Genomic DNA, 15,837 nt, shown 5'->3' on the forward strand with positions numbered 1-15,837 from the left:
TGGAGGGCTTCTCCGTTCCCTGTCGCCCCCCTGCGGCCTTGAGTAGCCCCTGGCCAAGCCCTCTCTCTGTCCCAGGCGGCTCCCGGCCATGAGTTTTGGCCGCCTGTGCAGACCTGCCCACTCAGGTCCCTGCCCCTGGTGGGACCCACACTCTCCCGTGAATGGTGACCCCTGAGCCTCGGAGCCTGGCCTGCCCGCACCTCCCAGAGGCCTGGGTGTCCTGAGCTCTGCCTCGGAAAGACGCACGACAGTGTCACAGGTCCCAGGGCAGTGCTGGGTGCTTTATTTCACGCAGGGTGCCTGCCCGGGGGGTGATGTACACAGGGGTGGGCGCTCAGAGCCCGCGGGGGCCTGCTGGGGGGCCGGGCGCGCTGCTCATTTACCCGGAGACTGGGTGAGGGATTTCTGTGTGTGGTGGCTGTGCAGAGCTTCGTGTGACACCGAGCAGGTGTAGGTGTTTCCCGTCTGCCAGCGGGACTTGTCCACCAAGAGCCTGCTGTACAGGAAGTAGGTCCCGTCGCTGTCCAGCTGGGGCGGGGTCGTCCGGTAGTTGTCCTCTGGCTCTTCCTCTCCGGTGATCTCCCACTCGACGGCAATGTCAGGCGGGTAGAAGCCTTCGATCAGGCAGGTCACACTGACTTTGTTCCTGCTGAGCTCCTCCTGGGCTGGAGGCAGGACGTACACCTGGGGCTCGTGGGGCTGTCCTGTGGGGTCAGAGATCAGCACAGATGGTCACTCCCAGGGTGGAGGGCTGGCCTGGGTCCGCCAGGCCCCACTCGACCTCCCTGTGCCCCATCTGTCCTGTTGCCCACCTTTGGCCTTGGAGATGGTCCTCTCGATGGGGGAGGGGAGGGCTTTGCTGTTGACGTTGCACTTGAACTCCTTCCCCTTGAGCCAGTCCTGGTGCAGGATGGGGAGGACACTGACCACACGGAAGGTGCTGTTGAACTGCTCCTCACGCGGCCTCGTCTTGGCTGTGTGCATCTCGGTGTTATCCACAAACCATGTGATCTGGACATTGGAGTCATCTGGGCCCAAGTCCACCACCAAGCACGTGACCTCGGGCGTCCGGGAAATCGAGAGGGTGTCCTTGGGTTTTGGGGGGAAGATGAAGACGGACGGTCCCCCAGGAATCTCAGGAACTGGTGTGGGAGACACAGTGCAGGGGGTCAGCATTTGGGGGGGCTCCTCTTGAACATTCCCCCCACCAGGCAGTTCCTGGATGCGGGCCATGGCCTTGGTGTGCAGGGCGGTGCCCTGCTGACTCACCTGGGCATTTGGGACAGTCGCAGGGTTTGGGCACTGCAGAGAGACCAGACTGGAGGTTAGTGGGGGCCAAGGGTGGGGACAGCTCTTGGGGTGGGCTAGGTCAGGGCAGGTCAGGGGGGCGTCCCCAGACTGGTGCCTGCCAGTGGAGATGAAGTATGGTGGGGGTGTGCAGCCTGTGCTCATACTGGACCAGGCAGCCAGGCCCAGAGGCCCTCCTCCCCGAGCTTGGGGGACAGAGGTGCCTCTCCTGTGCCCCGGGGTCCAGGTGGACCAGCTGACCTGGCGTGGTCTGTCTCCCAGTGGACACCCTCTTACCGGTCTTGTCCACCTTGGTGCCGCTGGGCGGGTGGGCCACGTTGCAGGTGAAGGTCTCACTGAGCCACCTGCTGGAGGGCACTGTCACCATGCTGCTGAGAGAGTAGAGCCCCGAGGCCTGCAGGACGGACGGGAAGGTGTGCACACCGCTGGTCAGGGCGCCGGAGTTCCAGGACACGGTCACGGGCTCAGGGAAGTAGTCTAACACCAGGCAGGCCAGGGCCACGGTGGAGCCAGATGTGGTCCCGCAGCTGGAGACCAGTGGGAACACCGATGGGGGCGTGGTGGAGGCTGCAAGAGAGGAGGCCGTGTGACCACAAGGGTCTCGCTCCTGGGAGGGTCCGGGCAGGGTATCAGGTGCGCGGGCTTGGGGTGGCCCTCCTGGAAGTCTGCAGACCGGCCGCCCGGCGTAGCTCTCCGCCGCCCCAGGGCCTCGTGTTTCTGCGGCCGCAGGTGCTGGCCCCATGGGCCCGGTCGGTGCTGGGTGACCTCCTGCTGGATTAGAGTCTCCTGGGCCCAGCCCCTGGGTCCCCACTCGGGCTTCCTGTGGGTGCTCGGCCTGACCGAGCCATCCGTCTGAGCTCTGACCGGTGGCCCCTGCTCCCAACGGGCCTCTGCTGAGGCCCTGAGCCCACTGCCCTGTTGTCCCAGCCTGAATCTGCCCTGGGCCAGCGGGACCTTTCTTGAACACAGCAGGCCTCTGCCACCCGCTGCCCGTGCCCCTCAGCCCGGAGTCCTCGTCGTGGCCTGCCGTCTGCCCTCCAGGCCTCACATCTTCTGGGTCAGCTCTGCAGCTAAAGCGCCCGGGCGCCGGATCCCGTGCCTGCCCTGAGCCCCTCTCAGGCCTTCCTGGGCTCACTCAGTGCCCGTGCCCTGGGGCCTGTCCAGCTCCTCCCTGTCCCCAGAGCCCTCTTTCAGCCGAGGTCTTTCCTGAGCCTGCCTGCCCCTCAGTGCCGGTGGGAGCCTTGCCCCGCCCTGGCTGTCCTCTCGTGCACGGTGCCAGCACCTCAGACCCCACGTCCCCAGCCAGACCCGACCCCTCTGCTAAGTCTGATGGCCCTGCCTGGCCTCCCCTCCCACCCACACTCCAGGCTGGCGGCCCTGCCTCAAACTCCCAGGCTCCCCCCTTCCCTGCACCGGGTCCACTGCCCTGAGCCACCCCTCCTGGCTTTGTCATGTCCAGCCTTCTGTCCCCCATCCGCACGAGCCTCCAGAGCGGGGTCAGCGCCCCTGAGCCTAAGATTGTGGCCACCGCTGTCCCTTCAGCCCCAGAGACCTTCCTACCCAGGCTCGCCTCTCCCCCCTACCTTGTCCACCGGGCCTCAGGAGGCTCACGCCCTCCCGTGTCCAGGGAGGCTCACCTGGGCCCCGCCCTCGTGGTCTCTGTGTGCCGTACCGCTCAGCTCCCACCTAGTCCAGGGCTGCTCTTAGCTCAGTCCTTCTGCCCTTCACCCCTGAGGCTCCTGGGGCAGCCCTTGCCCCTCCTGCCTCCCCCTTGCCCCTGCTCACCCTCACATCCCCTGCCTGCTCCCCTGAGCTCCTGGTGCAGCCCTGCCTCTCCTGCCCTCTCCCTGCCCTTCCTGCTTTCCCCCTGCTCCTCCTGCCCTCCGAACCCCCTGCTCACCCTCACAGGCTCTGCCTGCTCCCTGAGCCTCTGGGGCAGTCCTGCCTTTCTTGCCCTCGACCCTGCCCCTCCTGCCCTGCCCCCTGCCCCTGCTCACCTGTACCAGCTCTGTGTGCTCCCAGGGAGCTCCTGGGGCAGCCCTACCCCTGGCCAAAACTCCCACCCCCGAGCCCCTGCAGACTCCAGATCTCACCAGAACCCTGCCTGCTGCAGGAAGCTCTCTCAGCTCAGGTCCCCGGGGACAGTCCAGGGTCACTGTGTCCTCCTGCCTACAGCTTGTCGGAAGCAACCCTGCCCCACAGCAGCCCCTGCCCCTCTTGCCGTCCCCCCGCTTCCGCTCACCCTCACAAGCTCTGCCTGCTCCCCTGAGCTCATGGTGCAGCCCTGCCTCTCCTGCCCTCCCCTCTGCCCATCTTGCCCTGCCCCCTACCCCTACTCACCTGTACCAGCTCTGTGTGCTCCCAGGGAGTTCCTGGGGCAGCCCTACATGTCTTTCTCTCCCCCTGCCCCTCCTGCCCTCCCCCCTTGCCCCTCCTGCCCACTTCCCAGCCCCTCTTGTCCTCCCCCCTCCCCCTCCTGCCCTACCCCTGCTCCTCCTGCCCACTCTCCAGCCCCTCTTGTCCTCCCTCCTGCCCTTCCTGCCCTCCCCCCTGTCCCTCTTGCCCTGCCCCCTGCCCCTGCTCACCTGTACCAGCTCCTTGAGCTCCCAGGGAGTTTGTGGAGGCAGCCCTACTCCTCTTTCTCTCCCCCTTGCCCCTCCTGCCCACTCTCCAGCCCCTCTTGTCCTCTATCTTCCCCTCTTGCCCTCTCCATGCCCCTCTTGCTCTCTCCCTGCTCCTCCTTCCCTCCCAACCCCTGCTCACCCTCACATGCTCTGGCTGCTCCCCTGAGCTCCTGGGGCAACCTTGCCTCCCCTGCCCTCCCCCCTGCCCTTCCTGCCCTGCCACCTGCCTCTGCTCACCTGTACGAGCTCTGTGTGCCCCCAGGAGTTCCTGAGGCAGCTGTCTGTCCCTTCTGCTCTCCCCCTGCCCTTCCTGACCTCACCCTGCTGCTCCTGCTGACCCCCACAAGCTCTGCTGGCTCTCCCGAGCTCCTGGGGCAGCCCTGCCTCTCCTTTCCTCCCCCTGCCCTTCCTGCCCTGCCCCCTGCCCCTGCTCACCTGTACCAGCTCTGTGTGCCCCCAGGAGCTCCTGGGGCAGCTGTCTGTCCCTTCTGCTGTCCTCTTGCCCCTCCTGACCTCACCCTGCTGCCCCTGCTAACCTCCACAAGCTCTGCTGGCTCTCCCGAGCTCCTGGGGCAGCCCTGCCCCTCCTGCCCTCCCCCTGCCCCTCCTGCCCTGCCCCCTGTCCCTGTTCGCCTGTACCAGCTCTGCCTGCTCCCCTGAGCTCCTGGGGCAGCCCTGCCCCTCCTGCCCTCCCCCTGCCCCCCCTGCTCTACAGGTAACCATGCTCACTGGCACAAGCTCTGCTGGCTCACCCGAGCTCCTGGGGGAGCCTTGACTCTTCTGCCCTCCCCCTGCCCCTCCTGCCCTCCCCCTGCCCCTCCTGCCCTGCCCCCTGTCCCTGTTCGCCTGTACCAGCTCTGTCTGCTCCCCGGGAGCTCCTGGGGCAGCCCTGCCTCTCCTGCCCTCCCCCTGCCCCTCCTGCTCTCCCCCTGCTCCTCCTGCCCTCCCAACCCCTGCTCACCCTCACATGCTCTGGCTGCTCCCCTGAGCTCCTGGGGCAGCCCTGCCTCTCCTGCCCTCCGCCTGCCCCTCCTGCCTTCCACCTGCTCCTCCTGCCCTGCCCCTGCCCCTGCTCACCTGTACCAGCTCTGTGTGCTCCCAGGGAGCTCCTGGGGACAACACTGCGCATCCTGCCCTCGCTCCTGCCCTCCTGCCCTCCCCCTGCCCCTCCTGGTCTCCCCTGCTCCTCCTGCTCTCCAACCCCCCTGCCTACCCTCACAAGCTCTGCCTTCTCCCTTGAGCTCCTGGGGCAACCTTGCCTCTCCTGCCCTCCCCCCTGCCCCTCCTGCCTTGCCCCCTGCCCCTGCTCACCTGTACCAGCTCTGTCTGCTCCCCGGGAGTTCCTGGGGCAGCCCTGCCTCTCCTGCCCTCCCCCTGCCCCTCCTGCCCTGCCCCCTGCCCCTGCTCACCTGTACCAGCTCTGTGTGCCCCCAGGAGCTCCTGGGGCAGCTGTCTGTCCCTTCTGCTGTCCTCCTGCCCCTCCTGACCTCACCCTGCTGCCCCTGCTAACCTCCACAAGCTCTGCTGGCTCTCCCGAGCTCCTGGGGCAGCCCTACCTCTCCTGCCCTCCCCCTGCCCCTCCTGCTCTCCCCCTGCTCCTCCTGCCCTCCCAACCCCTGCTCATCCTCACAAGCTCTGCCTGCTCCCCTGAGCTCCTGGGGCAGCCCTGCCTCTCCTGCCCTCCCCCTGCCCCTCCTGCCCTCCCCCTGCCCCTCCTGCCCTGCCCCCTGTCCCTGTTCGCCTGTACCAGCTCTGTCTGCTCCCCGGGAGCTCCTGGGGCAGCCCTGCCTCTCCTGCCCTCCCCCTGCCCCTCCTGCTCTCCCCCTGCTCCTCCTGCCCTCCCAACCCCTGCTCACCCTCACATGCTCTGGCTGCTCCCCTGAGCTCCTGGGGCAATCCTGCCCCTCCTGCCCTCCCCCCTGTCCCTCCTGCCCTGTCCCCTGCCCCTGCTCACCTGTACCAGCTCTGTGTGCTCCCTGGAGCTCCTGGGGACAACACTGCGCATCCTGCCCTCGCTCCTGCCCTCCTGCCCTCCCCCTACCCCTCCTGCCCTGCCCCCTGCCCCTGCTCACCTGTACCAGCTCTGTGTGCTCCCAGGGAGCTCCTGGGGACAACACTGCACATCCTGCCCTCGCTCCTGCCCTCCTGCCCTCCCCCTGCCCCTCCTGGTCTCCCCTGCTCCTCCTGCTCTCCAACCCCCCTGCCTACCCTCACAAGCTCTGCCTTCTCCCTTGAGCTCCTGGGGCAACCTTGCCTCTCCTGCCCTCCCCCCTGCCCCTCCTGCCTTGCCCCCTGCCCCTGCTCACCTGTACCAGCTCTGTCTGCTCCCCGGGAGTTCCTGGGGCAGCCCTGCCTCTCCTGCCCTCCCCCTGCCCCTCCTGCCCTGCCCCCTGCCCCTGCTCACCTGTACCAGCTCTGTGTGCCCCCAGGAGCTCCTGGGGCAGCTGTCTGTCCCTTCTGCTGTCCTCCTGCCCCTCCTGACCTCACCCTGCTGCCCCTGCTAACCTCCACAAGCTCTGCTGGCTCTCCCGAGCTCCTGGGGCAGCCCTACCTCTCCTGCCCTCCCCCTGCCCCTCCTGCTCTCCCCCTGCTCCTCCTGCCCTCCCAACCCCTGCTCATCCTCACAAGCTCTGCCTGCTCCCCTGAGCTCCTGGGGCAGCCCTGCCTCTCCTGCCCTCCCCCTGCCCCTCCTGCCCTCCCCCTGCCCCTCCTGCCCTGCCCCCTGTCCCTGTTCGCCTGTACCAGCTCTGTCTGCTCCCCGGGAGCTCCTGGGGCAGCCCTGCCTCTCCTGCCCTCCCCCTGCCCCTCCTGCTCTCCCCCTGCTCCTCCTGCCCTCCCAACCCCTGCTCATCCTCACAAGCTCTGCCTGCTCCCCTGAGCTCCTGGGGCAGCCCTGCCTCTCCTGCCCTCCCCCTGCCCCTCCTGCTCTCCCCCTGCTCCTCCTTCCCTCCCAACCCCTGCTCACCCTCACATGCTCTGGCTGCTCCCCTGAGCTCCTGGGGCAATCCTGCCCCTCCTGCCTTCCACCTGCTCCTCCTGCCCTGCCCCTGCCCCTGCTCTCCTGTACTGACTCTGTGTGCTCCCTGGGAGCTCCTGGGGCAGCCCTGCCCCTCTTGTTCTCCCTCTGCCCCTCCTGCCCTCCCAACCCCTGCTCATCCTCACAAGCTCTGCCTGCTCCCCTGAGCTCCTGGGGCAGCCCTGCCTCTCCTGCCCTCCCCCTGCCCCTCCTGCCCTGCCCCTGCCCCTGCTCTCCTGTACTGACTCTGTGTGCTCCCTGGAGCTCCTGGGGACAACACTGCCCATCCTGCCCTCTTTCCTGCCCTCCTGCCCTCCCCCTACCCCTCCTGCCCTGCCCCCTGCCCCTGCTCACCTGTACCAGCTCTGTGTGCTCCCAGGGAGCTCCTGGGGACAACACTGCGCATCCTGCCCTCGCTCCTGCCCTCCTGCCCTCCCCCTACCCCTCCTGCCCTGCCCCCTGCCCCTGCTCACCTGTACCAGCTCTGTGTGCCCCCAGGAGCTCCTGGGGCAGCTGTCTGTCACTTCTGCTGTCCTCCTGCCCCTCCTGACCTCACCCTGCTGCCCCTGCTAACCTCCACAAGCTCTGCTGGCTCTCCCGAGCTCCTGGGGCAGCCCTGCCTCTCCTTTCCTCCCCCTGCCCTTCCTGCCATGCCACTACCCTCCTGCCCTCCCCCTGCCCCTCCTGGTCTCCCCTGCTCCTCCTGCTCTCCAACCCCCCTGCCTACCCTCACAAGCTCTGCCTGCTCCCCTGAGCTCCTGGGGCAACCTTGCCTCTCCTGCCCTCCCCCCTGCCCTTCCTGCCCTGCCACCTGCCTCTGCTCACCTGTACGAGCTCTGTGTGCCCCCAGGAGTTCCTGAGGCAGCTGTCTGTCCCTTCTGCTCTCCCCCTGCCCTTCCTGACCTCACCCTGCTGCTCCTGCTGACCCCCACAAGCTCTGCTGGCTCTCCCGAGCTCCTGGGGCAACCCTGCCTCTCCTTTCCTCCCCCTGCCCTTCCTGCCATGCCACTACCCTCCTGCCCTCCCCCTGCCCCTCCTGCCCTGCCCCCCTGCCCCTGCTCACCCTCACAAGCTCTGCCTGCTCCCCTGAGCTCCTCAGACAATCCTGCCCCTCCTGCCCTCCCCCTGCCCCTCTTGCCCTGCCCCCTTCCCCTGCTCACTCGTACAGCTGTGTGCTCCCTGGAGCTCCTGTGGCAGCTGCCTGTCCCTTCTGCTCTCCCCCTGCCCCTGCTGTCCTTCCCCTGCCCCTGCTCACCTGTACCAGCTCTGTGTGCTCCCTGGGAGCTCCTGGGGACAACACCGCGCATCCTGCCCTCGCTCCTGCCCTCCTGCCCTCCCCCTGCCCCTCCTGCCCTGCCCCCTGCCCCTGCTCACCTGTACCAGCTCTGTGTGCTCCCAGGGAGCTCCTGGGGCAACCCTACCCCTCTTGCTCTCCCCCTGCCCCTGCTGCCCTCCCAGGAACCCTGCTCACCGGCAGAAGCTCTGCTGGCTCCCCTGAGCTCCTGGGGGAGCCCTGACTCTCCTGTCCTCCCCCCAGTCCCGCCTGCCCTGCCCCTACCCTCCTGCGCTCCCCTGACCCTCCTGCTCTTCCCCTGTCCCTCCTGTTCTCCCCCTGCTCCTCCTTCTCTCCCAACCCCCTACTCATCCTCCAAAGCTCTGCCTGGTCCCCTGAGCTCCTGGGGGTAGCCCTGCCTCTCCTGCTCTCCCCCTGCCACTCTTGCCCTGCCCCCTGCCCCTGTTCACCTGACCAGCTCTGTGTGTTCTCTGCTCTCCCCTTGCCCCTCCTGCTCTCTCCCCACCTCTCCTGATCTCCCCCTGCCCCTCTTGCTCTCTCCCTGCCTCTTCTGCTCTCCTTCTTCCCTGTCTGGTCTCCCCTTGCCCCTCCTGCCCTGCCCCCTGCCTCTGCTCCCTGTACTAGTTTTGTGTGCTTCCTGGGAGCTCCTGGGGCAGCCCCATGTCCCTCTTGTTCTCCCATGCTTCTTCTGCTCTCTCCCTGCCTGTCATGCCCTCCCCCTGCCCCTCCTGTCCTCTCCCTGCCCCTGCTCACCCTTTCAAGATCTGCCTGCCTCCCTGAGCTCCTAGGCAGCCCTGATTCTCTTTCCCCCACCCCCCTACCCCTGCTGCCCTGCCCCCTGCCGCTGCTCACCTGTACCAGCTCTGTGTGCTCTCTGGGAGATCCTGGGGCAAGCCTCCTGTCCCTTCTGTTATCCCCCTGCCTCTTCTGCTCTCCCACTGGCCCTGCTCACCTTCAGAAGCTCTGCTGGTTCTCCTGAGCTCCTGGGGTAGCCCTGTCTCTCCTGCCCCGACCCCCTACCCCTGCTTCCCTGCCCCTTGCTGCTACTCACCTGTACCAGCTCTGTGTGCACCTTGGGAGCTCCTGGGGCAGCCCCTCCGCCTCCTGGCCTCCCTTGCCCCTGCTCACCTACACAAACTCCACCACTGGTCCTTGGAGCTAATGGACCACAGCTGCTTTCTGCCCTTGCTGCCCCATGACTTCTCCCCCACAGGCGAGCTCAGCCCGCAACTACTGTGTGTTCTTAGGGCTGCCCCGGTCTCAGCTGCCCATTCCAGACTCCTTAGCCCAGGTTTGGCTCCTGACCGTCTGCCCCTGTGCAGGGGAGAGCGCACGGGAGCCCCTGCCAGCCCCTCGTGCTCTGTCCCTGCTCATCTGCTGCAGTCCAGGACCCCATGGCCAGCACCTCTGACCCTGGCCTGGGGCCAGAGCCAGCCCCAGTGTCCGGGACAGGACCCTCGGGCCATCTGGGGTCCTCTTCTTCCCCTGTGCTGGGCCGGCCTCTCCCTGTGCCCTCACCTTAGGCCTGTCTGTCCGTGTCGGCCTTGGTCCTGCAGTAGCTCAGTCTAGCCCAGCCCTGGGCTCCCAGCACAGATGGCAAAGGGCAGGCCTCAGGCCCACCATGGCCATCATGTTCCTTGAAGGCCCAGTTGCCATGTCCGGTGCGTCCAGCAATGTTGGCGTGGGCGCTCCTGCCCGTGCTTCCCTCGTCCCTGCCCTGGCCGGTGCCCTGGCCCCCAGGCAGCCTGTGTCCCCCATGCTGGCTGCTCCGGCCCCTCCGTGGGGCCCCGTCTCTCCTTGGCTCCTGCGCTGCTTCTGCTGCCCCCACGCCGCCCTCTCTCCATGCGGAGCCTACTCACCAAGGGCTGGGGCGATGGAAGGCTGGCCCCAGCACCTCGGCCCTTCCGGCTCTGGCCCCAGGCACATGTGGCTCCTTGTGGCTGAGCTCTGTGCCTATAGCCCCCTTCCTAGCCCCCAGGCAGCCGTGGGAAGACTAAGAACAGGATTGAAACTAGGTGGCTCGGCGACACGCTTCCTGAAGTTCCCTTTTCTTCTGGGTACTTTCTGTCTCAGAGGGCCTGGGTGTGTGGGGGTGGGTTGTGGGGGGTAGCTGCGGTCCCAAAGGAGGGCACAAGAACCCCGCTCTCACCTGGGCGTGTGGTGTGGGGACAGGTTGACCCACCCATAGCCTGAGGCCCCGCCCTGGGCCTTGTCCCGTCCACTCAGCAGTGTGGCCTCCCTGGTGGGACGCTGTCTTCCTCTGGCTTCAGCCACGGTCACGGTCATCTGCCCATGGTCAGAGGGAAGCTACTACCCTAGAGGACAGACAGAAGCCTGATGTGCAGGGACAGAGTTTGTGGTGGTCACCTAACCTGAAAATGTCCCTGCAGCTGAGAGACCCTGTGTGGTCCCTGTGCTGCCCGTGCAAGGGGGCCGTGAACCCTCAGCCCCTGTGTTTGGACAACCACAGTGTGCACCCCAGGCTGCCGCTTACTGCGGTGTTAGGCCTCGATGGGGACGCCTCCGCACCACGTCCAAGTCCCAATCCGGGCCTGCTGGGCTGTGGGTGTGCCTGGAGCCCTCGGCCTGTGGTGCGAGGCTCTCTGCCCTGCGCACACTCATGTGAGCGAGGGCTCTGGGCTCCTCCTGGGGTCTGGGGCCTTGGCTGGGTGGGTCCGGCCCGCTCGGTCCCCGGGGCTCCCCAGAATGGCACCTTGGCCGTAGCTGGACGGCTGCACTGGGCCCAGGGCCTGACTCCCACGAGAAGCCATGTCTCCTTAGGTCCTGATCTTAGGAATCCAGCAATGGCTCTTCTGTGCCCCCATCCCCACGGAGTTCACAGAGACCCTTGGGCTTCTGGGGAGGGGAGCAGACCCCCGCCCCCTGCGTGGGGCAGGACAAGGTGATGGAGGAGCCCGTGGTCCTGGAAATACTGCAGTGGCCACTTTGCACATGCCATCGGTCACAGCGTCGGTGAAGGGAGTGTGCACCCCACACTCCGGGCTCCCGCAGCCCGGCCCCCTCTCGCGGTGCCCGGCAGTTAGGGTCCTCTGCAAGCTGTGGGCCCCTGGTTGCTCAAGAAGCACATCCATCTACACAACTCTGGTCAGATCACCGGAACCGATGAGTTTGGCAAAACCCTCGAGGGTGTCCCGGCTACCGTGCGTTAGGGACATGGGGCCCCAGGCACCTCTAAAGGCAGGGTTTTGGCAAGACAAAGTGGCACATCGTACTTCCCTTGGACAGCTAATTCCCTCCCCTGGTCCCCATGCAGTGCCCCTGGCGTGGTGCCGGTCGCTGTCCCTCGTGGGGTCATCACGGGGCTCTGGGGCACCTGCTGTGGCGGATCAGTGTGGGGGAGGGCTGCCTCGGCTGCCGAGGGCGTGGCAGTGGGATGTGGGCCGTCAGGCGCTGGGTTTTGTCAGAGACCACACACCCGTCCCAGCCTAGGTTTGCAAGGCCCGTCCTTTCCAGAATAATCCTTTCACAGAAAAGTTGGTGAGGCGATGAAATTACCTAGTGTTGACGCTTTTCAACCATCGCGCTGAACTCTGGGTTTGGCTTTCAGAAACATTCACCGTGTGGTTACAAGAACAAAGAGATGCTTTGGAGGTGTTCACGGATGTCCCTTCCAGGGGCCTCTCCCCGACCCGCGGCGTCAGAGCCTGCGGTGGTGGTCGTCCAGGGCAGCCGTGAGACACCAGCCTGGCCCGGGGCCTGGCTCATTCCAGCCTGACTTGTTGCCATAGCGTCTCAGCAACCCCTCCCCTCCCCTTATGGGCACCTGCTTCCAGGCGCCTGCAGATGCTTACTGTGTATATGCAGTATTATGTGCAGGCATATGAGGTATTTGTGTAGTACCCTCACCTGGATGGTGCGGACCATCTCCCCCCGCCGGGGGTGCCTCTTTCAAGCAAAGTGACCTTGGGCGACATGATATTCTTTCTTACAGACGGTGGAGGAGGGCTGGGGCTGCCAGGCCAGCACACACACCTGCCCTCCTCGTGGCAGGGCCACTGGAAGGTCTGTCCGTGCCGAGAAGCCCTGCAGTCGGCACCCCGTGAGCACATGTGGGCCGCGTGCCGGCCCGTGTGCCCCGAGGGGAGGGAGCAGCTGGAGAAGGCTACACGCTGCACCATCCGCACCGCGTGATGTGGGGGACAGCACATGTAGTGTGACGGCGAGAAGGTCAGCGGTTGCCGGGCGTTTGGGGGGAGGGAGGAAGGAACAGGTGGGGCAGAGGGGATCTTCGGGCCGGGCGATTCTTCTGTAGGAAACGGTAGTGGGGGAGACACGAGGACAGCAGCCTGAACAGCAGGCTGACTGGGGCAGCACCGCGGACAGGGTGCAGGCTCAGAGAACCTACTAGGGGTGGACCTTACTGTGAACTCCGGACTTTACTCAGCTGTAATCCGTTCACATTGGCTCATCGTTCGCAACAAACGTGGCACACGGGTGTGAGCTGTTTATAGTGCACAGACTGTCCCATCCCCGTGCTCCACGCCCAAAGCCACCAGAATGTTGTGCGTCAACTGTACTTCAATAAATTAAAAAACAAAATCTATTTATTAAAAGAAGTCTTTGTGCCGTACAGAAAAGCAAAAGCACCTGATTGCCCTGCGTGATGTTGAGCTCGCTGTGGGTGGAGGTCACCTTGCCCTCCTGCCTGCCGGGGGCAGCGTACGGGAACATGTTCGTGGCCTTCTGCCCATCCACCAGCCGGGTGACCTCCATGTCACCTGGGACGTAGCCGGAGATGAGGCACAGGAGCTGGATGGTGCTACGGGTGTCACCGAGGGGGTCACACGAGGAGTGGAAGAGCTTCACGGTGGGGGGAATGAAGTTCATGGCACACGCTAGGGGTGAAGGTCGCAGCGTGGCGTCAGCCCCCTGAGCCCACGACACCCACGTGCCCGCCCAGGCGCCTTCCTCTTCTCCTAGCCGCTCCCGCCACGCCTGCCCCCCTCCTCCAGCCCGACCCTGGCTCACCGCTGACGGTCTTGTTGATGGTGGGGGACTCCGCGTGAGCCACACTGCAGGTGAACTTCTGTTTGGCCCACTCGCCCCAGACGGTCACGTGGCTGGTGGTGGTGTAGAGGCCAGAGGTCTCCTGGAGGGTGGCGGGGAGGGTCACGACGCTCTTGTTCAGGGACCCTGCATCCCAGGTCACGGTCACCGGCATCGGGAAGTAGCCCGTGACCAGGCAGCCCAGTGTCACGGACGGGGCAGTGGCGATGGTGCCTTTGCAGCAGGTGGCCAAGGGGAAGACGAGGGGGGCCTGGATGGAGGCTGTGGGGGCAGAGGCAGTGTCAGTGCTGACCGGCGGAGTCTGAGGGGGAGAAGTGTGGGGCAGAGCGGGGTGGTCGGGTGGAGGGGCGCACGGGGACCCCTTCTCCAGCCTCAGGGGGCAGATGCTCATTTTGGACTCTTGTTCCCCGAGTCTGCTAGCAACGCCCTCCCACGAACCCCTGTGTCCCTGCCAGAAGCAGGGGTGTTCTTACCTTTGGCCAGGACACCCTGCCCGCAGCCCTGAGTGGCAGGAACGTGGGGTTCTTGGGGAGCAGAGGTGTCTGACTCGTGTCCTGACCTGCGGAGGCTCCGGGGAGCCCGACTACAGGCCCCACTCATAGCAGAGCCCAGATCAGTCCTCCCCCACTCCCCCAGGTGGTGACTCCTCCCCGGAGCCCAGACCCCAGCTCATTGTCCACGCTGCCCCCTCAGTCCAGTGAGACCGACCAGTCCACGTGGCCTCGCGTCAGGACGGCTGAGAGCAGTGATACTAACCCGCTCCACACCCAGCCTCACTAGCTCTGCTGATTCAGACCAGCTCAGGTCACGGGAGTCCGCCTTGGTCCGGCCTGGCCCACGTCAGCCCAGGAGACCCGATTTCAAGCAGGCTAACTCATCTGAGTTCAGTCCACAAACTCCACCAAAATCCTTCAGCTCCGTTTGGCTCAGCCTGCCAGCCAGGCTTGTCGTACCTGCTCAGTCCCACTCAATGTAGCCTCACTGACCTTGGCCACTGGACCTAGCAAAACAGTACACCCTGCTTGACTCACTGATGCCTGATTCAGCCAGACCAAACCAACTAGCTGAACCCACTTTAGCTCAGCCCAACCCAGTAGAGGCCAACTCAGCCCAGCACAGTTCAGGTGAGGCCAGCTCAGTCCAGCTTAGCCCAGTTCGGTTTAACCTGGTTCAGCCCAGCCCAGCCCAGCCCAGCCCAGCCCAGCCCAGTTTAGCCCAGCTTAGCCCATCGTAGCTGAACTGAGCCCAGTTCAGCCCAGCCCAGTTCAGCTCAGGCCAGCTCAGTCCAGCTTAGCCTAGTTCAGTTCAACCTAGTACAGCCCTGCCCAGCCCAGCCCAGTTTAGCCCAGCTTAGCCCATCCCAGCTGAACTCAGCCCAGTTCAGCCCATCCCAGTTCAGCTCAGGCCAGTTCAGTCCAGCCTAGCTCAGCACAATTCAGCCCAGCCCAGCTCAGCCTAGCTCAGCCCAGCCCACCCTAGTTTAGCCCAGCTTAGCCCATCACAGCTGAACTAGCCCAGCTCAGCCCAGCTCAGGCCAGTTCAGCTCAGCTTAGCCCAATTCAGCCCAGGTCAGCCCACTTCAGCTCAGCTTAGCCCAGTTCAGCCCAGCTCAGCCTAGTTCAGTTCAACCTAGTTCAGCCCAGCCCAGCCCAGCCCAGCCCAGCCCAGTTTAGCCCAGCTTAGCCCATCCCAAATGAACTCAGTCCAGTTCAGCCCAGCCCAGTCCAGCTCAGCCCAGCCCAGTTCAGCTCAGGCCAGCTCAGTCCAGCCTAGCTTAGCACAATTCAGCCCAGCCCAGCTCAGCCTGGCTCAGCCCAGTTCAGTTCAGCTCAGCCCAGCTCAGCCCAATTCAGCCCAGCTCAGCCCAGCTCAGCCCAGTTCAGCCCAGCCCAGCCCAGCTCAGCCCAGTTCAGCTCAGCTCAGCCCAGCACAGCCCAGCTTAGCCTAGTTCAGCTCAACCTAGTTCAGTCCAGCCCAGCCCAACCCAGCCCAATTCATCTCCGCCCAGTCCAGCCCAGCCCAGCCCAGCTTAGCCTAGTTCAGTTCATCCTAGTTCAGCCTAGCCCAGCCCAGCCCAGTTTAGCCCAGCTTAGCGCAACCCAGCTGAACTCAACCCAGTTCAGTCCAGCTCAGTCCAGCTCAGCTCAGCCCAGCTCAGCTCAGCCCAGCTCAGTGAAGCTCAGCCCAGCCCGGTCCACCTCAGACCAATTCAACTCAGCTCAGCCCAGCTCAGCCCAGCTCAGTGAAGCTCAGCCCAGTTGGCCCAGCTCAGCACAATTCAGGCCAGCCCAGCTCAGCCTAGCTCAGCCCAGTTCAGTTCAGCTCAGTCCAGCTCACCTCAGCCCAGTCCAGTCCACCTCAGACCAGTTCAACTCAGCCCAGCCCAGCTCAGCTCATCTTAGGCCTGCTCAGGCCAACTCAGCACAATTCAGTCCAGCCCAGCTCAGCCTGCCCAGCTCAGCCTAGGTTAGCTCAAGCTGGCCTAGCTCAGTCCAGCTCAGCCCAGCTCAGTCCAGCTCAGCCCAGCTCAGTCCAGCTCAGTTCAGCTCAGCCCAGCTCAACCCAGT

At 65.3% G+C, this 15,837-nt stretch overlaps 1 gene segment (V, D, J or C); it reads right to left on the bottom strand.

Moving 5' to 3' along the window:
• Positions 1-253: 253 nt before the first annotated feature.
• LOC131518010 (Ig gamma chain C region-like) lies at positions 254-13,870 on the bottom strand. The segment is given in 8 exon segments: positions 254-704; positions 813-1,142; positions 1,270-1,302; positions 1,585-1,875; positions 10,102-10,195; positions 12,791-13,098; positions 13,232-13,531; positions 13,744-13,870. Coding segments are annotated over 8 exon segments (1,812 nt in total).
• Positions 13,871-15,837: the final 1,967 nt, after the last annotated feature.

The sequence above is a fragment of the Neofelis nebulosa genome, chromosome 7 (genome assembly GCF_028018385.1).
Source record: "Neofelis nebulosa isolate mNeoNeb1 chromosome 7, mNeoNeb1.pri, whole genome shotgun sequence".
Classification (NCBI taxonomy): Eukaryota; Metazoa; Chordata; class Mammalia; order Carnivora; family Felidae; genus Neofelis; species Neofelis nebulosa.